The following is a 21,838-nucleotide window of genomic DNA, read 5'->3' on the forward strand; positions in this document are numbered from 1 at the left end:
GGGGGACGCTTCCACCGGTTATGATTAATTCATCAGCAAAGAAAGCACTCACAGAACGGTCTCCTGACACTTTCCCCCAGTGACCATGAGGAGGGGAACTGGGAGAGGGAGGGCCCAGCATCCTTCCCCACGCTCTGCCTCTGCTCCTCTCGTCGCCCGACCAAGAAATGAGCCGTTAGCAGGACGGCATGGAGGCACAGACACCCTCATGCAGCATCTACAGGAACATTTCGGAGCAACCTTGTGACGGGTCCAAGAAGACTCCAGGGCCAGCTGACAAAAGCAGGACTGTCCTCTCGCCATGAGGCTCAGAAGGCTGGCGGTGGGAAGCCCAGACCCTGTGAATGCCCCAGTGCTGGGCTCTGCGCCTGCCCTCCACGGGCATATCCACACCATCCCCCAGGCAGCCTGTTTTACACCCCAGCCCACCCTGGAGCTGGAGGAGCCCTGCGTGAGACAGAACCCTCACTGGCCCTGTCTCCCTTTCTCCTGGGCTTTTCCAGCAGTTCTAAGGCTCCAGAGTTATAGACACAAGATCCCATCCCCTCTCCTGATACCCTGATGTTCCAGACTCACTCCTGGCCCCTGGGGGTGGCCCCCATCTCCTTGGTCAGTCCCTGTCAGGACTGCCTGCCCCTTCCCACCCTCCTTGGCAACTTCAACCTCCCTCACCCTCCCTCGCCTTCTGAGGGGGCCAAGCGCTCCCAAGAAGACACCAATGCTAGAGCAGTCGACAGCACGGCGGCTCTGTGGCTGAGCACGGTGTCTCGGGCACCTACCCTATCCTGTCAATCAGGTCCCAGAGCACGTTGGGCGTGGGCACCAGGGGGGAGCCGTCGTACAAGACCACAGCCGCCCCTGTGGCAAGAGCGGACACCATCCAGTTCCACATCATCCAGCCAACCTGGAACAGACAGAAGGAACACAGTGTCAACCGAACGCTGGGCCAGGTGCCCTTGCTTCTGCCACTCAGCTTCTCACGTCCCTAGAAAACCTCCTGAAACTGAGCCAACAGTTGGCAAGAACTGCCCATCTCCGATGCACGACACTTCACCCCAGCAACTCCACGCCAAGAGTTTCTTGTACAGATCCATGCACATGTGCACACTAAGATGGGTCAAAGGTGGTGTACTGCAGCCTCGCTGGGAGATGGAAAGCAAGGAGATGTCCACCAACACAGAAGCGGTCCCACACACGCACATCTACTGTGGAACACCGCACACGAGTCCGTGAAGCCGCATCAGACATTTGGAACAGCACGTGGCAAGCCTTCAGGAGTCAGCCCACCGCCGCCGTTCACAAGAATGAGGCCTGCGCGGACGTGGACCAGTCTCTGAGCTTACGTGTAAAACAAGCCAGCAGATGGGGTGCAGCATAACCCTGTCCACACACAGGAAAGCATGGCTGTGCACAAACCCAGAGACCCAGGCAGGCATCCACACATGCCACAGGAACACGCAGACCGCGTGTGTGAGCACGACCAACGCGGCCGCCCCCGGCCCAGGAGGACCCTGATGTCTCAGCGTGTGAATGTTTTTCGTATGCAAAGAAGGCTTTTTTTGTTGTTGTTATTTAAAAAACATTTTAAGGCAAAAAGGTGCTCACAAACCCACTGGCAACCGTGTTCCCATCCATGCAGGGGGAACTGTGGGCGGTTCCAGAGCTAAACCAACACAGCAAGGGAACCAAGGAGCCAGGGAGCCGGAGGAAAGCTCCAGCAGGAATGTCCTCCCGGGAGGCAGGGAGGGCCAGGAGGATGCCCCGCCCCGTGACCTTGTGCAGGTCCCACAAGGGGGACCAGGCACCACATGAGGCACCCCAAGCGGCCCACCGGTACAGCCTGGTTAAGAACCCCCTGGTTAAGACAAGGGCACTTAAGAGACAACCAGCACAGAGGCTCAGCAAGCAGTCACCGGTGGCCTGGGTGATGGGCTCAAGAACCCAGCGGGCCCCTGAAAAGCTACCTGTCCTTCCCCTCAGCGACACCAGCGCTGGGGTCACCCAAAAATCTCAAGTTAGTTAAGCTGCCTTTTCACCAGGTTTTAATATCCCTAGGTGAGTTTCTTTCACTAAGGAATTATTCTTAACAAAAGAAACCAGCGCTGGGCAGCCCAAGCAGCACGGTGACCCGGACAGTTCACTGTCCGAGGAAGCTGTAAAGTCCATCAGTTAGGGACGCGGCGCAGGCCTGGCTCGGGCTGCGGGGATCCCCGCAGCTGCTGTCACCCAAGGCTGGGGGCGCCAGCATGCCCCACAGAAAAAGCCACCTGCCCATCCCTCCCAAGCAGAATGCTTCAGGAAAAGTGAAATGCCTTTGGGAAAACCGCTCCAGATCTGAGTTCTTTTCATTATGTTCTTGCCCTCGATGTAAAACCCTGGCATCTTAAACCGTGAGTCGCAGGGAGGCAGCTGAGTTGAATATCGTTGCACCTGCCAGGGTCTCCCTGCAACTCAGAGACGCTCCATCACACCGCTAGGCTTTCTGCATGAAAAGGGCCCATAGCCTGGCAGTGCCCGGCACCACTGGCCTGTGTGCGGGAAGCGGGGAGGAGGGTTGGGGATAAATCCCTGCAGCTGAGGGGAACCCCAATCACCGGGCCCAAGGCCTTGATTTTCAGCTGGACACGCCGAGTGACGAGGCAGCCTGCGCATGGCCACACATCCGGAGTGCTCCCAGAGTGAGTGCGTGGAGTGCCGGGCTCTGTCCCCAGGGGCACAGCCAGGGCCCTGGCCATCAACTTCACGGGCTGGGAACACATTCGGTTTCCTTAAAAACTCAACACAGAATCGTCATCCAGAAAACGGAGCTAAATCACTCTGAAACCTTTGGATATTTGCGGTTGGAAAAAGCCAACTTCAAGTTTTTCTCTTTTGGAATAAAACACTACTTCCTTTAACTCGTCCTAAGTGTTCATCTTACAGAGTTCAACGAGGACAGGAGTGTCTCCAACTACTTGAACCCAGGCTTTGGTTTAATGACGCATATCCCACACTAAGCCAGGAGAATGTGCTGGAGGCAGGGTCCCATCCGTCATCCGTCCCACGTCCAGTGACGTCTGACCCGGAGGACGCCGGCTTCCACTGTGCCTTTCCTGGGCACCTGGACCCCGTCCTTGCTCAGCGAATGCAGCAGCCTCTCCAGGATTCTAGTGAAACACCCCAGGGAGAAGTGAGGTGGCCAGGCAGACCAGCTGGGTACCTGGGCTCGGCCACAAGGTGCACCGGCAAGGATTCGGGCCAGAACAGAACTCCTTCTGTGAGTGGGGCGCCCGGGTGGCTCAGTTGGTTCAGGACCCAACTCTTGATTTCAGCTCAGGTCACAATCTCGGGGTTGCAGGATTAAGCCCCACATCAGGCTCTGCCCCTCTCCCTCTGACCCTCCCCCTGTTCACATGCTCTTGCATGCGCTCTCTCCAAAAGAAATAAAATAAGTCTTTAAAAAAACAACCACCACAACTCCTCCTGTGAGGGCAGCGCCAGCCAGCACACGCATGGGCTTAGCGTGGGGGCAGCTGGAGCCACAGGCCCACGCCCGCGGCAGGGACACGGGGCCTCCGGGGCTGGTCCTGCAATGGGGAGCAGCTCCAGTCCCCAGCACAGTCTCAGGCCCAACCCAGCCTCCACACCCAGACCCCCTGCTGTCACAGTACTTGGGAGAGCCACCTGTATACATTTCCTATTTCCACTCCAACAAACTGCCACACTCTGAGTGGCCTAAAACACCACAAATGCATTATGTGAGAGTTCTGGAGGCCAGAAGTCCAAAGTGAAGGTGTCGGCAGGACTATGCACCTTGAGGAAGCTCTCGGGAGGAATCTCTTCCCTTTAAGCCACTCCCGCCCTCCGGCTCGTGACCCCACCTCACTCTGAACTCTGCTTCCCTCGCCCCATCTCCTCTCTGACGCTGGCCCTCCCGCCTCCCATGTACCAGGACCCGTGTGCTCCCGTTGGGCCCACCCAGCTCACGCAAGAGAATGCCCCCGTCACAAAACCCGTGACCGAATCACACTGGCCCTGAAGGGACCAAAGCGAGTGACGGGAGGGGCGCAGCAGACAGGAGGGCACTGCCCTGATACACAGCCCCGTTCCTGGCTCCTGGTGCCCTCGGAGCCCGCCTACCGTGGTGTAATACAGCAGGATGTCTCCGCTGCCCATGTTGCCGTGAAGAATGTGCTCCTTCAGGTGCTGGATGAGGGTGCCCTGGGGAGAGGCGGGACAGCAGTGTGAGCGCACACGGCCCAGACGCAAAGCCCCAGGGGGAGAAGCCAGCCTCCCTTCCCTTTCCCGGAGGAAGCAGACTTCTGAGCGCGCTCGCTTGGATGAGTGGGACTCCTGCGGCACCCTGCGACCTGACCCGAGAGTCACCGAGCAGCCTGCGAGCTCGGCAGCCACAGAGATCAGGAGCACCGTGGGACCCCAGCCCCAGACACGGAGGAGTGGGGAGGCAAAGTCACGGCCAGGGGCAGAAGGACGGGAGCGTGGCACGACAGCACGCGCCTGCAGCACGCGGACCCGGAAGCACGGTGACAGGGAAGCACTGGGGGGATGCGGCTGCCACGTCTCCGCAGCGCACTGCGAGCCTCACACCGCGACACCCTGCCTTCAGCCCAAACACCCAGTCAGTCCCCAGCCCCCATGCACCGTCCACTCTCTCTTGACCTCAACGTTTAACGGGAAGTGTACACGCACGGCCCGATGCTCCAGAGCAGACAGCATGACAAGCCCCCCCCGCCCCCCTTCTCCGGCGGCCGAGCATCACGTCCTGTGTGTGTTTCCAGGTATACTCCTGGCCTATCAGCGCGTATTCATTTACGCTGGCTTTTTATTTGCACACATTGCCCTGCACTTTGATCTTTCCAGGTAACATACCTCGGAGCTCTTTATCCGTGCCCCGAGAGCTCCCTTGTGTTTTATTTTCAGCTCTGTAATACCCCACCACCCACACCCCTCCTGCCGAACTTGTCCTGTCTGTCTGTGGCTCACAGGGCAGAGGGGGAGCACCCCACCTCCGAGCGCCATGTGGAGGGCAGAGCAAGGGGTCCTGCACCAGCCACTTAAGTGTCCCCTCAGCCTCGGTGCTCCCATCTGTGCGTGGATCTCATACACGATCCCAAGGCTACATGGGGCACTGCCCTTCGGGGGCCCCTGCAGAGGCCAGCCACCATACTTCAGTCTGCTCCACAGATGGGAGCACCTGGCTGGTGGCAATGGGCCCCCGTTGTTTCGGGACTATCGGGTCTGAAGCAAGGACCTATGTATCACAAGCAGCCTTTACAACCGATGTTCTTCATACCCAAGAGAAATAAAAACAAGCCTGCAGGCAGAGAGGATCCTTTCAAAGCTCAATGGAAACAGCCCTACCCAACAAATTCTCCTACTCCAGAGCACGTCCAGAACCAAGACCGTCGCCAGACCCACGAGGAGCAGCAGGGACCAGAGCCGCTCGGGGGCCGGGCAGACTCCAGCACAGAAGCTTCTGGGGGGGGGGGGGGCAGGACCTTTCTGAAGGTCCCCAAGGCCACCTGCAGACCCCAGGTCTCTGGTGGCTTTATGGAGCATGCATCATGGGGGTCGGGAACAGCCCCCCCACCCGAGGGGGTCGCAAGCTTCGGTGCAAAGTTGCACGACACAGCACTCTCCCTTGGAGCCGGGCGGGGGTGGGGGGACCCGCCTGGGGCCAACAATGACTTCCGTGAGCATGAAGTGTTCACATTCCAAATCCACTGCCAGGGCCAGGGCCCCCGACAACAGGAGCCCGCGGCGAATCCCCCTCCCCTGTTCTTACTTAGAAGCGTCATTTAGTTGAGACCTGTTTCTTCATCAGTGCGGTCTGCTTCAAGCCGGGCCTATTTATAACCCTACATCTGTTCTCCGGTGCCTTCTCCCCCTCCTCGCAGGCGGCACGAAACAAGCCAGGCTTTGCTTCTCTCCCAAGAATCTCTCTGAATGAACCTTAATTCACAGCAGTTTTGCTCTTAATTTTTAAGTATTTATGGCTGAGTCTGAGGAGAAGGAAGTATGAGCAACATGACTTTGTGCATCTCAAGCAAAAAGAGGAATTTAATTTCATAAAGAAGAGGGAAGCTGCTTTCTGAGATCTCTTGTCAACTCGGAAAACACAAGCCTGCAAGCCAGGAACAGCACCCCCGGTAAAGCAGGGGGACAGCCCTCCGATGCCTCGCTGTGGCCCTCCGTCCCGCCGTGGCCAAGGTTCCTGTTGAGGGACTCTTGAACAGAACAGGCAAGATGCTTAGTCACTTCTCTGGAGATGCAAGAGCCCAGGGAAGACAGAATAAGTATGATTTTTCCTGACTTTTCCATACTCTAAATATACCAGGCATGATGATTTTATGAGCAAGCCACATTATATCTAATACATTTTTATGTTCCTCGCCTAAAAAAGTGACATTCACTATGCAAAAAGCACTAAAAATAAAAGTGCAGTTAGACATTTCAGTTTTTTCCTAAAATGTCTGTTGTTTTGCCACACATACTATCCACCCCTGTCTACAAGGTTTCTAAAAACGCTCCGCTCCACAGCTCGTTAACGGGCCTGTGACCAGGCAGACTAGAGCTCCCCTCTCCAGGGAAAATGTGATTCCAGCAACCAGAGCAAATGACATCTTACTCTCTCAACACACCTGATGTGATTTAATAAAACAGGATGGTTTGAACAAGGTCAACTCACTCCTACAAAAAGGCAACTCAGTTTGGCCAGTGTTACTTGCAGAAATAAAGTGTCCCCCTCCCTCCTGCCCTGTGGCTTCCTGAGAAGTCGCCCACAGGCTCCTGGTGTATATAACCTGCAATCAGATCTTCAGCGAATCTAAATCCAGGTAATAATGGAGCCGTGCTAAGTCCTTTCCCCATTCTGATGGAAACGCTCTGTGAAAAGCTGTATAAGGCTTTAAAATGATTCAAATGTAAATGTCCCCTTTTTATGGGAGGGATTCAGACTGCTTCTAGGCATAGGAAACATCTGTAAAAGCTAAATGAACTAGAATAAGAGAAATTCCATATTTGATTTTCAAATGCTACCATCTTATGAAGCAATAGCTAGAAAGCCATTTGGGAACAGGAGCTTTCTCCTCTCGGACAACCCCCTTCTTCTGAGCAGGGCGAGAGAGAAGGCCATGACAAGGTTTGACCAAGAGCCTGTGGGTTTTTCTCCTCCCTCCAGGCTAAGCCAGCTGAGGGAGAAGTGGGAAAGCGGGTCTGGAGAGGGCTGCAGAGCCGGCCGGGCAAGAAGCCCAGGGCGCCTGGAAGGAGCACCACAGGCACGGAGCACGGGGGGGCCACAGAGCACGGAGACTGGCCCAGGAGACGTCGGAGCGCCAGGCGGGGACGGTGCCTGAGTCAGAAAGCAGCTTTCCCATCAAGGCCAGGAAGACATGAGGAGGCCAGGAGGGGTCACGGTCGTAGAAAAGTAGCAAGTGCACCCAGGAATGGTATCTCTGAAGAGTGACCTGGTTAGATGACAAGTACGGAGTAAACGGATGCCGGCTGCCTCCTGACCAGACATACGGAGAAAAACCCATCCTCGTTTCCAGAAGGTGTCACCCAGATCTAAGCAGCAGGACACATCCAACGCATCAGGGAGCCATTCTGCAAGACCAGCAGCCACACTCCCAAAATGCCAATGTCGTCCCGGGGGGAGGAAGGCCTAGGAGCTGCTCTGGAGCACGGACCCGGGGGGGGGGGGGGGGGGGGAAGCAGGCTGCTGCGTGGGAGGTCGTGGGGGGAGTGGAAGCACCTGGACAGGGGCCACATGTCACGCGACAGTATCACATGGACGCCCATCTTCCTGAACTCGACGACCGTACAAGGGGTTTGTGAGGGAGCGTTCTTGTTCCCCGGAGACGCGCACTGAAGTATTCGGGATGAAGGGCCGCACCCTGCAACCCACTCTCAAGGGGGTCAGCAAGAAGCAAAAGAATGTGTGTGTGTGTGTGTGTGTGTGTCTGTGTCTTTGTGTGTGTGTCTGTGTGTGTCTGTGTCTGTGTGTGTGTGTCTGTGTGTGTGTATCATCTGTGTACCTGTGTGTTGTCTATGTGTGTCTGTGTGTGTCTCTGTGTCTGTGTCTGTGTGTGTGTGTGTATCTGTGTGTCTGTGTCTGTGTGTGTGTGTATCTGTGTATCTGTGTGTTGTCTATGTGTATCTGTGGGTGTGTCTGTCTGTGTGTGTGTGTCTGTCTGTGTGTATCTGTGTATCTGTGTGTTGTCTATGTGTGTCTGTGTGTATCTGTGTGTGTCTGTGTGTCTGTGTGTGTGTCTGTGTGTGTGTCTGTGTGTGCGTGTGTGTATCTGTGTGTGTGTCTGTGTGTGTGCGTGTGTTGTCTATGTGTATCTGTGTGTGTCTGTCTGTGTGTGTCTGTCTGTGTGTGTCTGTGTGTGCGTGTGTCTGTGTGTGTGTCTGTGTGTGCGTGTGTGTATCTGTGTGTGTATCTGTGTGTGTCTGTGTGTGTGCGTGTGTATCTGTGTGTGTGTGTCTGTGTGTGTGTATCTGTGTGTCTGTGTCTGTGTGTGTGTGTATCTGTGTATCTGTGTGTTGTCTATGTGTATCTGTGTGTGTCTGTGTGTGTGTGTCTGTGTGTGTGTATCTGTGTATCTGTGTGTTGTCTATGTGTGTCTGTGTGTATCTGTGTGTGTCTGTCTGTGTGTCTGTGTGTGTGTCTGTGTGTGTGTCTGTGTGTGCGTGTGTGTATCTGTGTGTGTGTCTGTGTGTGTGCGTGTGTTGTCTATGTGTATCTGTGTGTGTCTGTCTGTGTGTGTCTGTGTGTGCGTGTGTCTGTGTGTGTGTCTGTGTGTGCGTGTGTGTATCTGTGTGTGTATCTGTGTGTGTCTGTGTGTGTGCGTGTGTATCTGTGTGTGTGTGTCTGTGTGTGTGTATCTGTGTGTTGTCTATGTGTATCTGTGTGTATCTGTGTGTCTGTCTGTGTGTGTGTCTGTGTGTATCTGTGTGTCTGTGTGTGTGTGTCTGTGTGTGTGTGTATCTGTGTATCTGTGTGTTGTCTATGTGTGTCTGTGTGTGTCTGTGTGTGCGTGTATCTGTGTGTGTCTGTGTGTGCGCGTGTGTATCTGTGTGTGTGTCTGTGTGCGTGTGTGTATCTGTGTGTGTGTATCTGTGTGTTGTCTGTGTGTGTCTGTCTGTGTCTGTGTGCGCGCGTGTGTATCTGTGTGTGTGTATCTGTGTGTCTGTGTGTGTCTGTGTGTGTGTGTGCGTGTGTGTATCTGTGTGTGTGTGTTGTCTATGTGTGTCTGTGTGTATCTGTGTGTGTCTGTGTGTGTGCGTGTGTGTATCTGTGTGTGTGTGTGTGTGTGCGCGCGCGCGTACACACAGGGACAGAGGCCGCGCGGAGGCGGCCTCTCGGAAAGCCCGTGGAACGGACGCCCAAACAGCAAGGCCGCCGGAGCCCAGCCGACGCGCCCGTGGAGCCCACCGCGCTATCCCGGCAGCTTTCCCGCAGGCTCGCAGTTGCTTCAAGCATAAAAGGTTAACGCCACTAATCAATACGGACAAAATCTCACGCTTAGTAGCGAAGCATTATTTCAGGTGCTTCAGTAAAGCGGGACTTGTGATGAAATACAGGGAAACGAGGAGTGCGTGGGCTGAACTGGGGGTCCCCGAAGTCGTATGCTGAGGCCGAGGCCCAGGGCCTCAGAATGTGGCTACGTTTTAAAGAGGTGATGAGGTCAGAGAGCCCACGAGGGCGGCTCCTAATCCATCCTGACTGATGTCCTCACAAGAAGAGGGAATTTGGGCAAAACGCGAGAGCCCGGGGACGCGCGCCAAGGGAAGACTGCGTGAGGGTGCAGGAAGAAGGCAGCCATCTGCAAGCCAGGGAGAGAGGCCCCAGTGGAACCCCTGACCCCCATCCCAGCCCGGGAACCATGAGAGCACGTGGCTCTCGTTGAAGCCACCAGCCCGTGGCGCTTGGTGACGGCAGCGCAAGCCCACGACTGCGGCCTGGTGAGCTTTCCTCAGCTACCTGTGCTTTGTAACCTGACCTGGCGGCTTTCCTGGGGTTTGGCCACAGCCCCCAGGCAGCTCTGTCCGAGCACGCCACGGAGCACGCGCACACAGCCGCGCACGCCCTTCTAACACGACGGCGTCATGGCACCGGCACCTCTCCTAACCCTCCGTGTGCTCACGGTTACTGTTCTCCCGGCTCTCCTGTCTTCTTTGTGCAATGCCGGCGGGGCCCACCCACCGCCTTCACAAGCACCTACAGGGTCCGGGTCTGGGAGTGAGCGGCTCACCCAGGGCATGCCCTGCCTCGGAGGCACTTTGGGACCCCTGCACCCATCGCAGGGGTGACGCAGCTCCTGGAACAGCAGCTCCGAGTGCCCGCGCTCGATCTCAGACCTCCACGCTACCCACCCCCCACCCGAAGAGGGGCTGCATGACGGAGTCTCTGGGGAGGGGGTGCAGTCTGGCTGGGGCGGGGGTTTGGCGTGCAGACTCAGATGGCTGTTTTCACCAGCTGGGAGTCCCCAGGGAAACAGACAGAGGGTGAAGAGACGTACCCCAGCAGAATGCACCATGCACTTGGGCGCCCCCGTCGTGCCTGATGAAAACATGATGAAGAGTGGATGGCTGAAGGACAGCTGCTCGAACTCCAGCTGTGGGGCCTGCTCGCCTTTCCTGGTTGCAAGAAAGTCATCCAGAAACACGCTAGGGGCAAAACACACAGAAACAGACAGTGAACATTCCAGAATGCTGGGTTGCATCTGCCGAGGTTTCCTGGGCTAGACGTGGCCTCTCGCTGCCCCCTACTGCTATCTTGTAGGATTTCCAGGGAACACTAACCTTGTTTGGAAGCTTTCCGTAAGGGAGGGGAAAAATCAAATCTTTATGAATTCAAATTCAAGCTAACTGAAGGGAAAAGAACTGAATGAGTGAAGATTCTGAGTTGCTTTATTAGCATGCTGACAGGGCCAAGGGCTGTCTCTTCTGAGAATCTCTGGAATGCTTTAACAAGCACTGTGCAGAAGGATCATTTACAACTAACACATCCCCTGTTTGTACGCAAACTCAGGGGAAGGAGGTTGTGAACGCAGTGCTGCCCCCTGTGAGGAGCAGGGAGAGAAGGGAGGTGCCAGATTCTTGAGCTTTTCCAAGGAAGGTCGGAGCGAGAAGGCGGGGCCAAGATCTGAAGACTAGTTTCTATGACAGACACACTTCTAGGCAAATACATCACATGCTACCACAAGAACAACAGCTAGGTACAAATCTCTGTCCAGAAACAAAATTAAGTCCCGCCACTGACTACCACCTAAGAAATCTGCCCCCAAAGCTGACATGAAGTGTCAATGCATGTGGCCAAAAACCAGCAAAAGAGGAACACGAACAGATTTGTTTTCTGAGCAGAAACAGGGCAGCTGAAGCCACAAGGCCATCTTGGGAGAGGACAATGACTCTGAAACACGAGTGCATACACACGGAAGGGAAGAGCTGAGCTATCTTGCATGGGAAGGCATCCTTAAGGACAAGGATGTCTCATGGGGGGGGGGGGGCCCGCAGAGGTTTAAAAAGGGCATCCACAATAATTCAACTCTGAGCAGTAAACAAACAAAGCCTTCGGCTCCGGAGGGTCAGGAAAGTCATTCACTGTGGAACTTTCCAGCCAATGGAAGCCCATTCCACCTCCACCTCCCCTTCAAATCCCATTTACACAAACTGCCCAATCTAATCAGATACTTCACACAGAGAAAAACCTTTTCTTCCCAACAGTCTATAAATCACAGTAAATAGCAATTACTTTTGTTGCTCTTCTAAAAATGAAAATCCCAAAGGGCGCACCCGCCCCCCCCAGGTCTCCGAGCCTGGGCGCGTCCTTGTTCTTAAGTTTATCCATGGCATCCAGCAATCAAAGACGAAGCGCAGAGGAGGTCTAATTCCCAGACTGGGATGGGGGCAGCTTTTTGCACTGTATCAAGCTAAATGAAGTGGCTACCGTGATTCCACAGGATGCTCTCGGTTCATCCCAATTGCTGATGAGCACATTCAGAAGGATAAAATCCGGGCCACGGTGGGGCCAGCAAGCCCGTCTGGTCTTCCTCCCGGCCTCCGTGCATCATGGCCCCCGACAGAAAGGCAGGGGAGCCGCGTGCTCAGTGGGAACTGGGACCAGGGCTCATCATCTGGCTGTCATTCATCAAGGTTGGCACGGCTCCCACAGTCTCAGGGACAACCCAAGCGCCAGGCCTGCATATCCTGACCCAGATGCTCTGTGGGACAGAGCCCACCGCAGCCTGAGGCCGTCCCCCACTCATCGTGGCAGACGGGACTGCTGGGGGCCACACTAAGTGCACTTGGCCCGGCATTCACTTACAGAATGCTCATAGCCCGGCTGTGAAGAAAGCGCTGTGATCATCCCCATTTTACAGACAGGGAACCCCAGGCACACACAGGTGAATCCCTCACACGGGGTCACAGAGCTGACACCCGAACCTGAGCAGTCTGGCCTGAGACCACAGCCCCCAGGGAAGAGTTCCTGTGCTGACAGCACCCTGTGGCCTCTGGAACCCGAGCACAGGCCCCAAGGAGCGCGGCTGTATCTACCAGGCCCAGTGGCCATGGCTCACCCTCCCAGCAAGTGTATCTCCTCTCTCCCAGACAACTGAAACCCCGCAGCACCCCTAGAGAGCAACCTGCACAAAACACCAAGCCGCGTGTCAGTTGTCCACCCCAATAAAAGGACCCCTGCAATCTCCTCCCTGTCCTCCCCACAGAGCGGAAGGGAGTAAACACACCTGACCTTGGAACTCTTCCCCACAACAGTTTCAAGGAAGGAGTAAGGAGTATAACTCCAAGGATTTGGAGACAAACTCAACTGTGACCGAACCATAACCCACTTCTGTAATTCCTATTCCAAAACAAACTGCTCACAATACTATCTGGGGGCGCCTGGGTGGCTCAGTTGGTTGGGCGACTGCCTTCGGCTCAGGTCGTGATCCCGGAGTCCCGGGAGGGAGTCCCGCATCGGGCTCCCGGCTCAGCGGGGAGTCTGCTTCTCCCTCTGACCTTACCCCGTCTTGGGCTCTCTCTCACTGTCTCTCTCTCTCAAATAAATAAATAAAATCTTAAAAAAAAAAAAAAAACAACCAATACTATTTGGTACTTAAGGTGTGTGATGCACCAGCTTATAAATGTCAGAAAAACAGAGGAAGATGCTATTAGCAATAAGGACAAAGAAAAGGTTCTACAAGGGAAATATACATATACGTGTGTGTGTTTACATGCGCACCTACACGCAGATGCATGTACACACACACACACGTGCACGCGGTAGTTTCCATTTCATCAGGGAGCTGGGCTTGACCTGATGCTTCAAAGGCATAGCAGAGAGAAAGGGTACTCCAGGGCTCTCTCCATTCCACCACCAAGTCGCTGTGTGGTCTTGAGGGGTTCACTCTGGGGCCTCAGGTGCCCATCTACAAACGGTGATTTTTAAACAAAACCTCCCGCACCTCTAAGATGCTACGGCCCCCAGTGAAAGGATCCACAGAATTGACTACCCACTGGGACTTCCTGTGGGTTCTGCCCAGAACCAGCGATCGGCGCGTGGCTAGCTTACCTATTTGGAATCTTGGAAATGTCTATCTTCTCTTTAGAGGCAATGTAAGGAATCAGCACCACCTTTTTCAAGTCTGGAAGTCCTGAAGGGAGGGGAGGAGCACAGGTTTATAGGCCAAGACATTTAGTGGTCGTACTTTTTACAAATTGTAACGCAACCAAGGGATGGGCGACACGGGGCCCTGGTGACCCCGGGGGCCCCCGCGCACTGCACCCCGCCATGCCAGCTCTGGTGACCCCAGGGGCCCCCACGCGCCGCGCCCCGCCATGCCGGCTCAGACCCGGGAGAGCCGCACACCTTTCACCACCTGCTGCAGCTTGTCCATGTGGCTATACTCCTTGCCATTGTACAGGACAGCCTCCACGGAGAAGATGAGCTTTGGCTGGATTTGAGAAAAGCGGTCCAGAACACCCTGCAAGTGGAAAGAAAGGGCGCTCGCCATCAGTCACACAAAAGGCAAACACCTTCAGCAACCAACGGGACCACACTGAGGGAAAGAAGCAGCTCGAACTGGCGCTCTAGCCTCATTCCTGTGCCCCCGTCAGCCGTGGCCAACAAGGAAAGCCCAGCAAACCACAACCTGCGCCTGAGACATGAACGTCACTTCAAGGAAAGCCTCGACATAAAAAAATACCAAAAGGATACATGCACATACACTGAAATAGCAAAACACAAGTTTATAAGACGGGGAAATTGTGGGGCGAGTAGTGGCACTTCCAGAAAGATCCCCCACTTTGCAGAAAGAGCCTCGAACACGGCTTCGCTAGCGTACAGGACTTGCCTTCCAAAAAGGCAACTCACACTGCAAAGCACTTCCATATTCTGGTTCTCTTCTAATCCTCGATTAAAGAGGTACATGAGTCCTCCAAATGGTACTTTTTGCCAATGAAATGCACAACGCTATAAACATGTATACTAATAAATAAGCTCCATTTAAAAGGCAAACTCCGGGTGCCTGAGTGGCTCAGGTGCTTGAGCATCCAACTCGTGATTTCGGCTCAGGTCATGATCTTACGGGCCATGGGATCGATCAACCCCCGTGTCAGGCTCCACACTTAGCCGGGAGTCTGCTTGGGATTCTCTCTCTCTCTGCACCTCCTCCTGCTCACACCCACACACACTTTCTCTCTCTCTAAAATAAATAAATCGGGAGCAAGATGGCAGAGGAGTAGGAGACCTGGATTTCGTCTGGTCTCAGGAATTCAGCTGACTAGGGATCAAACCATTCTGAACACCTACGAACTCAACAGGAGACTGAAGAAAAGAATAGCAGCAACTCTCTGAACAGAGAAGCGACCACTTTCTGGAAGGTAGGACGTGCGGAGAAGTGAATCCGAGGCGATATTCGGAAGGATCGACGGCGGGGGAGGCGGCCTCCGTCGGCCGCTTCTGGCAAGTGCTAGAGCCGCGGGGCACAAAATCGGACCTTTTAGAAGCCGGCTCCGTGGAGGGACGTCACTCCAGTGGCTAAGCGGGGGGTGGAACCCTCGCAGGACAGTGTGGTCTCAGGACCCTCGGGGTCACAGAAAGACCGGGGGAGCCTGAGTGCGGCAGAGCTCCCAGGGATCGGAGCAGGGAAGCCGGCTGCAGAGATGGAGCCGAGGCGTGGGCTCGCAGCTCGGGGTGGCCATAAATTGTGATCCGCGGCCCAGTCGGGCCACTGCTCCTCCAGCAGGGACCCAAAAAGCGGCAGAGCCGGGGAGACTCCCCTTCCTCCCCTGGGAGGAGCGGCGCGGGAGCGCACCGCAGGGATCTGCTGGGTTTGGAGACTCCACACGGGGTCGGGTGCCAGAGATACAAACGCTCGGTCACAGGCCGGGTGAGCACGGAGTGCGGCCGGAGACCGGGGACACGGGAGTGACTGCTTTTCTCTGGGGGCGCACTGAGGAGGGGGGCCCCGAGTTCTCGGCTCCTCGGGCGGAGATTGGAAGGCCACCATTTTCACCTGGTCCTCCAAAGCTGTACCAAGAGCTTGCAGGGAACAAAAGCTCCTGAGAGCAAACCCGAGCAGCTTGCTTAGCCCGGACCGACAAGGGCGGGGCAATTCCGCCTCCGGCAAAGACATTTGGGAACCACGGCAACAGGCCCCTCCCCCAGAAGATCAGCACGAACAGCCAGCAAGCCAAGACCAGGTTTACCGATCAAGGAGAACGGGAGAAGTCCAGCGCTAGGGGAATACTGCACATAGAATTCATGGCTGTTTTACCATGATTCATTAGTTCATCAAAGTTAATTTTTTTAACTGTTTTTTTTAATTTTTCTTTTTCCCTTTTTCAATCAACATCTTATCAATCCCTTTTTTAAAAAAAACATTTTTTATTTTTCATTTTTAGAGTCATATTTTATCCCTTCATAGTAGTTACCCTTATTTTTGGCATATATATAGAAGTTGTTCTCTCTTTAAAATTTTGAGATACAGTTTCTTCTAACAGATCAAAATACACCCTAAATCACTAGTGTATGGCTTTGTTCTAGTCTCCTGCCTGATCACATTCTCTCCCTTTTTTTGTAAATCTTCTTTCTTTTTTCAAACAACTTCTTATCGTATCAATTCCTTTTATAAAATCTTTTATAATTTTCATCTTTACAGTCATCTTCCATCCCTTCATTGTATCAACCCTTATTTTGTACATATATGTCTTTCTTCCCTTAAAATTTTAGGAGGCACTTTTCTCTAACAGACCAAAATACGCCCAAAATCTAGTGTGTGGCACTGATCTATGCACTAGCCTGATCATATTTGATCATATTCTGCTTTTTTTGTATTGTTCTGTTTTTGTTTTTATCCTTTTTTTCTCTTTCTTGCCCTTTCTTTTCCCCTGCTTTCAGGTCTTTTCTGATTCGTATACACTATATTTGCTGGGGACGTTGTTAACCTGTTAGCATTTTGTTCTCTCATTCATCTATTCTCCTCTGGACAAAATGACAAGAAGAAAAAAATCACCTCAGCAAAAAGAACAAGAGGTAGTATCGTCAGCCAGGGACCTACTCAATACGGACATTAGTACGATGTCGGACCTAGAGTTCAGAATCACGACTTTAAAGATACTAGCTGGGCTTGGAAAAAGCGTGGAAGTTATTAGAGAAACCCTTTCTGGAGAAATAAAAGAACTAAAAATCTAACCAAGTCGAAATCAAAAAGGCTATTGATGAGGTGCAATCAAAAATGGGGGCACTAACTGCTAGGATAAGTGAGGCAGAAGAGAGAATCAGCGATATAGAAGACCAAATGACGGAAAATAGAGAGGCTGAGAAAAAGAGAGAGAAACAACTACAGGATCACGAGGGCAGAATTCGAGAGATAAGGGATACAATAAGATGAAACAACATTAGAATAATTGGGATCCCAGAAGAAGAGAGAGAGAGAGGGGGGCAGAAGGTATATTGGAGCAAATTATAGCAGAGAACTTCCCTAATGTGGGGAAGGAAACAGGCATCAAAATCCAGGAGGCACAGAGAACCCCTCTCAAAATCAATAAAAATAGGTCAACACCCCAACGTCTAATAATAAAACTTACGAGTCTCAGAGACAAAGAGAAAATCCTGAAAGCAGCTCGGGAGAAGAGATATGTAACCTACAACGGTAGAACAGAATGCACATTCTTCTCTAGTGCCCATGGAACATTCTCCAGAATTGATCACATCCTAGGTCACAAATCAGGTCTCAACTGGTACCAAAAGATTGGGATTATTCCCTGCATATTTTCAGACCACAATGCTTTGAAACTAGAACTCAATCACAAGAGGAAAGTCGGAAAGAACCCAAATACATGGAGGCTAAAGAAACATTAGATCGGCAAGAGACCTATCCACAGAGACCTGGCAGGCCAGAAAGGACTGGCATGATATCTTCAGAGCACTAAACGAGAAAAATATGCAGCCAAGAATACTATATCCAGCTAGGCTGTCATTGAAAATAGAAGGAGAGATAAAAACCTTCCAGGACAAACAAAAACCAAAGGAATTTGCAAACACGAAACCAGCCCTAAAAGAAATATTGAAAGGGGTTCTCTAAGCAAAGAGAGAGCCTAAAAGCAGCATAGATCGGAAAGGAACACAGACAACATACAGTAACAGTCACCTTACAGGCAATACAATGGCACTAAATTCATACCTTTCAATAGTTACCCTGAATGTAAATGGGCTCAATGCCCCAATCAAAAGACACAGGCTATCAGATTGGATTAAAAAACAAGACCCATCAATATGCTGTCTGCAAGAGACTCATTTTAGACCCAAAGACACACCCAGATTGAAAGTGAGGGGGTGGAAAACCATTTACCATGCTAATGGACACCAAAAGAAAGCTGGGGTGGCAATCCTTAGATCAGACAAATTAGATTTTAAAACAAAGATTGTAATAAGAGATGAAGAAGGACACTATATTGTACTTAAAGGGTCTATCCAACAAGAAGATCTAACAATTGTAAATACCTATGCCCCTAACATGGGAGCATCCAATTATATAAGGCAATTAATAACAAAAGCGAAGAAACACATTGACAACAATACAATAATAGTGGGGGACTTTAACACCCCCTGACTGAAATGGACAGATCATCTAAGCAAAAGACCAACAAGGAAATAAAGACTTTAAATGACACACTGGACCAAACGGACTTCACAGACATATTCAGAACATTCCATCCCAAAGCAACGGAATACACATTCTTCTCTAGTGCCCATGGAACATTCTCCAGAATTGATCACATCCTAGGTCACAAATCAGGTCTCAACCAGTACCAAAAGATTGGGATTATTCCCTGCATATTTTCAGACCACAATGCTTTGAAACTAGAACTCAAGCACAAGAGGAAAGTCGGAAAGAACCCAAATACATGGAGGCTAAAGAGCATCCTACTAAAGAATGAAAGGGTCAACCAGGAAATTAAAGAAGAATTAAAAAAATTCATGGAAACCAATGAAAATGAAAACAACTGTTCAAAATCTTTGGGATACAGCAAAGGCAGTCCTGAGAGGAAAGTCTATAGCAATACAAGCCTTTCTCAAGAAACAAGAAAGGTCTCAAATACACAATCTAACCCTACACCTAAAGGAGCTGGAGAAAGAACAGCAAAGAAAGCCTAAACCCAGCAGGAGAAGAGAAATAATAAAGATCAGAGCAGAAATCAATGAATTAGAAACCAAAAGAACAGTAGAACAGATCAACGAAACTAGGAGCTGGTTCTTTGAAAGAATTAACAAGATTGATAAACCCCTGGCCAGACTTATCAAAAAGAAAAGAGAAAGGACCCAAATCAACAAAATCATGAATGAAAGAGGAGAGATCACAACCAACGCCAAAGAAATACAAACAATTATAAGAACATATTATGAGCAACTCTATGCCGGCAAATTAGATAACCTGGAAGAAATGGGTGCATTCCTAGAGATGTATCCACTACCAAAATTGAACCAGGAAGACATAGAAAACCTGAACAGACCTATAACCACTAAGGATATTGAGGCAGTCATCAAAAATCTCCCAACAAACAAAAGCCCGGGGCCAGATGGCTTCCCAGGGGAATTCTATCAGACATTTCAAGAAGAATTAATACCTAGTCTCCTGAAACTGTTCCAAAAAATAGAAATGGAAGGAAAACTTCCAAACTCATTTTATGAGGCCACCATTACCTTGATCCCAAAACCAAACAAAGACCCCATCAAAAAGGAGAATTACAGACCAATATCCTTGATGAACATGGATGCAAAACTTCTCACCAAAATACTAGCCAATAGGATCCAGCAGTACATTAAAAGGATTATTCACCACGACCAAGTGGGATTTATCCCTGGGCTGCAAGGTTGGTTCAACATCCGCAAATCAATCAACGTGATACAATACATTAACAAAAGAAAGAATAAGGATCATATGATCCTCTCAATGGATGCAGAAAAAGCATTTGACAAAGTATAGCATCCTTTCTTGATCAAAACTCATCAGAGTATAGGGATAGAGGGTACATACCTCAATATCATAAAAGCCATCTATGAAAAACCTACAGCGAATATAATTCTCAATGGGGAAAAGCTGAGAGCTTTTCCCCTAAGGTCAGGAACGCGGCAGGGATGTCCACTATCACCACTGCTATTCAACATAGTATTAGAAGTCCTAGCCACAGCAATCAGACAACAGAAAGAAATCCAAGGCATCCAAATCGGCAAAGAGGAAGTCAAACTCTCACTCTTTGCAGATGATATGATACTGTATGTGGAAAACCCAAAAGACTCCACCCCAAAACTGCTAGAACTCATACAGGAATTCAGTAAAGTGGCAGGATATAAAATCAATGCACAGAAATCAGTGGCATTCCTATACACCAACAACAAGACAGAAGAGAGACAAATCAAGGAGTCGATCCCATTTACAATTGCACCCAAAACCGTAAGATACCTAGGAATAAATTTAACCAAAGGGGCAAAGGATCTGTACTCAGAAAACTATAAAATACTCAGGAAAGAAATGGAAGAAGACACAAAGAAATGGAAAAACGTTCCATGCTCATGGACTGGAAGAACAAACATTGTGAAGATGTCAATGCTACCTAGAGCAATCTACACATTCAATGCAATCCCCATCAAAATACCATCCACTTTTTCAAAGAAATGGAACAAATAATCCTAAAATTTGTATGGAACCAGAAGAGACCCCGAATAGCCAGAGGAATGTTGAAAAAGAAAAGCAAAGCTGGCGGCATCACAATTCCGGACTTCCAGCTCTATTACAAAGCTGTCATCATCAAGACAGTATGGTACTGGCACAAAAACAGACACATCGATCCATGGAACAGAATAGAGAGCCCAGAAATGGACCCTCAACTCTATGGTCAACTCATCTTTGACAAAGCAGGAAAGAATGTCCAGTGGCAAAAAGACAGTCTCTTCAACAAATGGTGTTGGGAAAATTGGACAACCACATGCAGAAGAATGAAACTGGACCATTTCCTTACACCACACACAAAAATAGACTCCAAATGGTTGAAAGACCTAAACGTGAGACAGGAGTCCATCCAAAGCCTAAAGGAGAACACGGGTAGCAACCTCTTCGACCTCAGTCACAGCAACTTCTTCCTAGAAACATCGCCAAAGGCAAGGGAAGCAAGGGCAAAAATGAACTATTGGGATTTCATCAAGATAAAAAGCTTTTGCACAGCAAAAGAAACAGTCCACAAAACCAAAAGACAACCGACAGAATGGGAGAAAATATTTGCAAATGACATATCAGATTAAGGGCTAGTATCCAAAATCTATAAAGAACTTATCAAACTCAACACCCAAAGAACAAATAATCCAATCAAGAAATGGGCACAAGACATGAACAGACATTTTTCCAAAGAAGACATCCAAATGGCCAACAGACACATGAAAAAGTGCTCCACATCGCTCGGCATCAGGGAAATCCAAATCAAAACCTCCATGAGATACCACCTCACACCCGTCAGAATGGCTAGAATTAATAAGTCAGGAAATGACAGATGTTGGTGGGGATGCGGAGAAAGGGGAACCCCCCTACACTGTCGGTGGGAAGGCAAGCTGGTGCAACCCCTCTGGAAAACAGTATGGAGGTTCCTCAAACAGTTGAAAATAGAGCTACCCTACAACCCAGCAATTGCACTACTGGGTATTTACCACAAACATACAAATGTAGGGACCCGAAGGGGTACGTGCACCCCGATGTTTATAGCAGCAATGTCCACAATAGCCAAACTGTGGAAAGAGCCAAGATGTCCATCGACAGGTGAATGGATAAAGAAGATGTGGTATATACACACAATGGAATATTATGCAGCCATCAAAAGGAATGCGATCTTGCCATTTGCAACGACATGGATGGAACTGGAGGGTGTTATGCTGAGTGAAATAAGTCAATCAGAGAAAGACGTGTATCATATGACCTCACTGATATGAGGAGTTCTTAATCTCAGGAAACAAACTGAGGGTTGCTGGAGTGGTTGGGGGTGGGAGGGATGGGGTGGCTGGATGATAGACATTGGGGAGGGTATGTGCTACGGTGAGCGCTGTGAATTGTGCAAGACTGTTGAATCACAGATCTGTACTTGTGAAACAAATAATGCAACATATGTTAAGAAAAAAGAAAAAGAAGAAGAAGATAGCAGGAGGGGAAGAATGAAGGGGAGTAAGTCGTACGGGGAGACAAACCATGAGAGATGATGGACTCTGAGAAACAAACTGAGGGTTCTAGAGGGGAGGAGGGTAGGGGGATGGGTTGGCCTGGTGATGGGTATTAAAGAGGGTACA

At 51.0% G+C, this 21,838-nt stretch overlaps 1 protein-coding gene across 5 annotated transcripts in view; it reads right to left on the reverse strand.

Annotated features, from left to right (window-relative positions):
• The window catches only part of AACS (acetoacetyl-CoA synthetase), a 61,836-nt gene that overhangs the window by 19,156 nt on the left and 20,842 nt on the right, over positions 1-21,838 (reverse strand). For 4 of the 5 annotated variants that reach the window (XM_035723900.1, XM_035723898.1, XM_027575653.2 and 1 more), the window contains exons 6-10: positions 13,877-13,991; positions 13,580-13,661; positions 10,527-10,674; positions 4,120-4,200; positions 780-904 (exon numbers count right to left, since the gene is read on the reverse strand). In XM_035723900.1, the coding sequence (XP_035579793.1) occupies positions 780-904; positions 4,120-4,200; positions 10,527-10,674; positions 13,580-13,661; positions 13,877-13,991 (551 nt within the window). The remainder of the gene's footprint in view (positions 1-779; positions 905-4,119; positions 4,201-10,526; positions 10,675-13,579; positions 13,662-13,876; positions 13,992-21,838) is intronic. The other variant, XM_035723899.1, reaches the window with a different exon arrangement.

The sequence above is a fragment of the Zalophus californianus genome, chromosome 14, assembly GCF_009762305.2.
Source record: "Zalophus californianus isolate mZalCal1 chromosome 14, mZalCal1.pri.v2, whole genome shotgun sequence".
Classification (NCBI taxonomy): Eukaryota; Metazoa; Chordata; class Mammalia; order Carnivora; family Otariidae; genus Zalophus; species Zalophus californianus.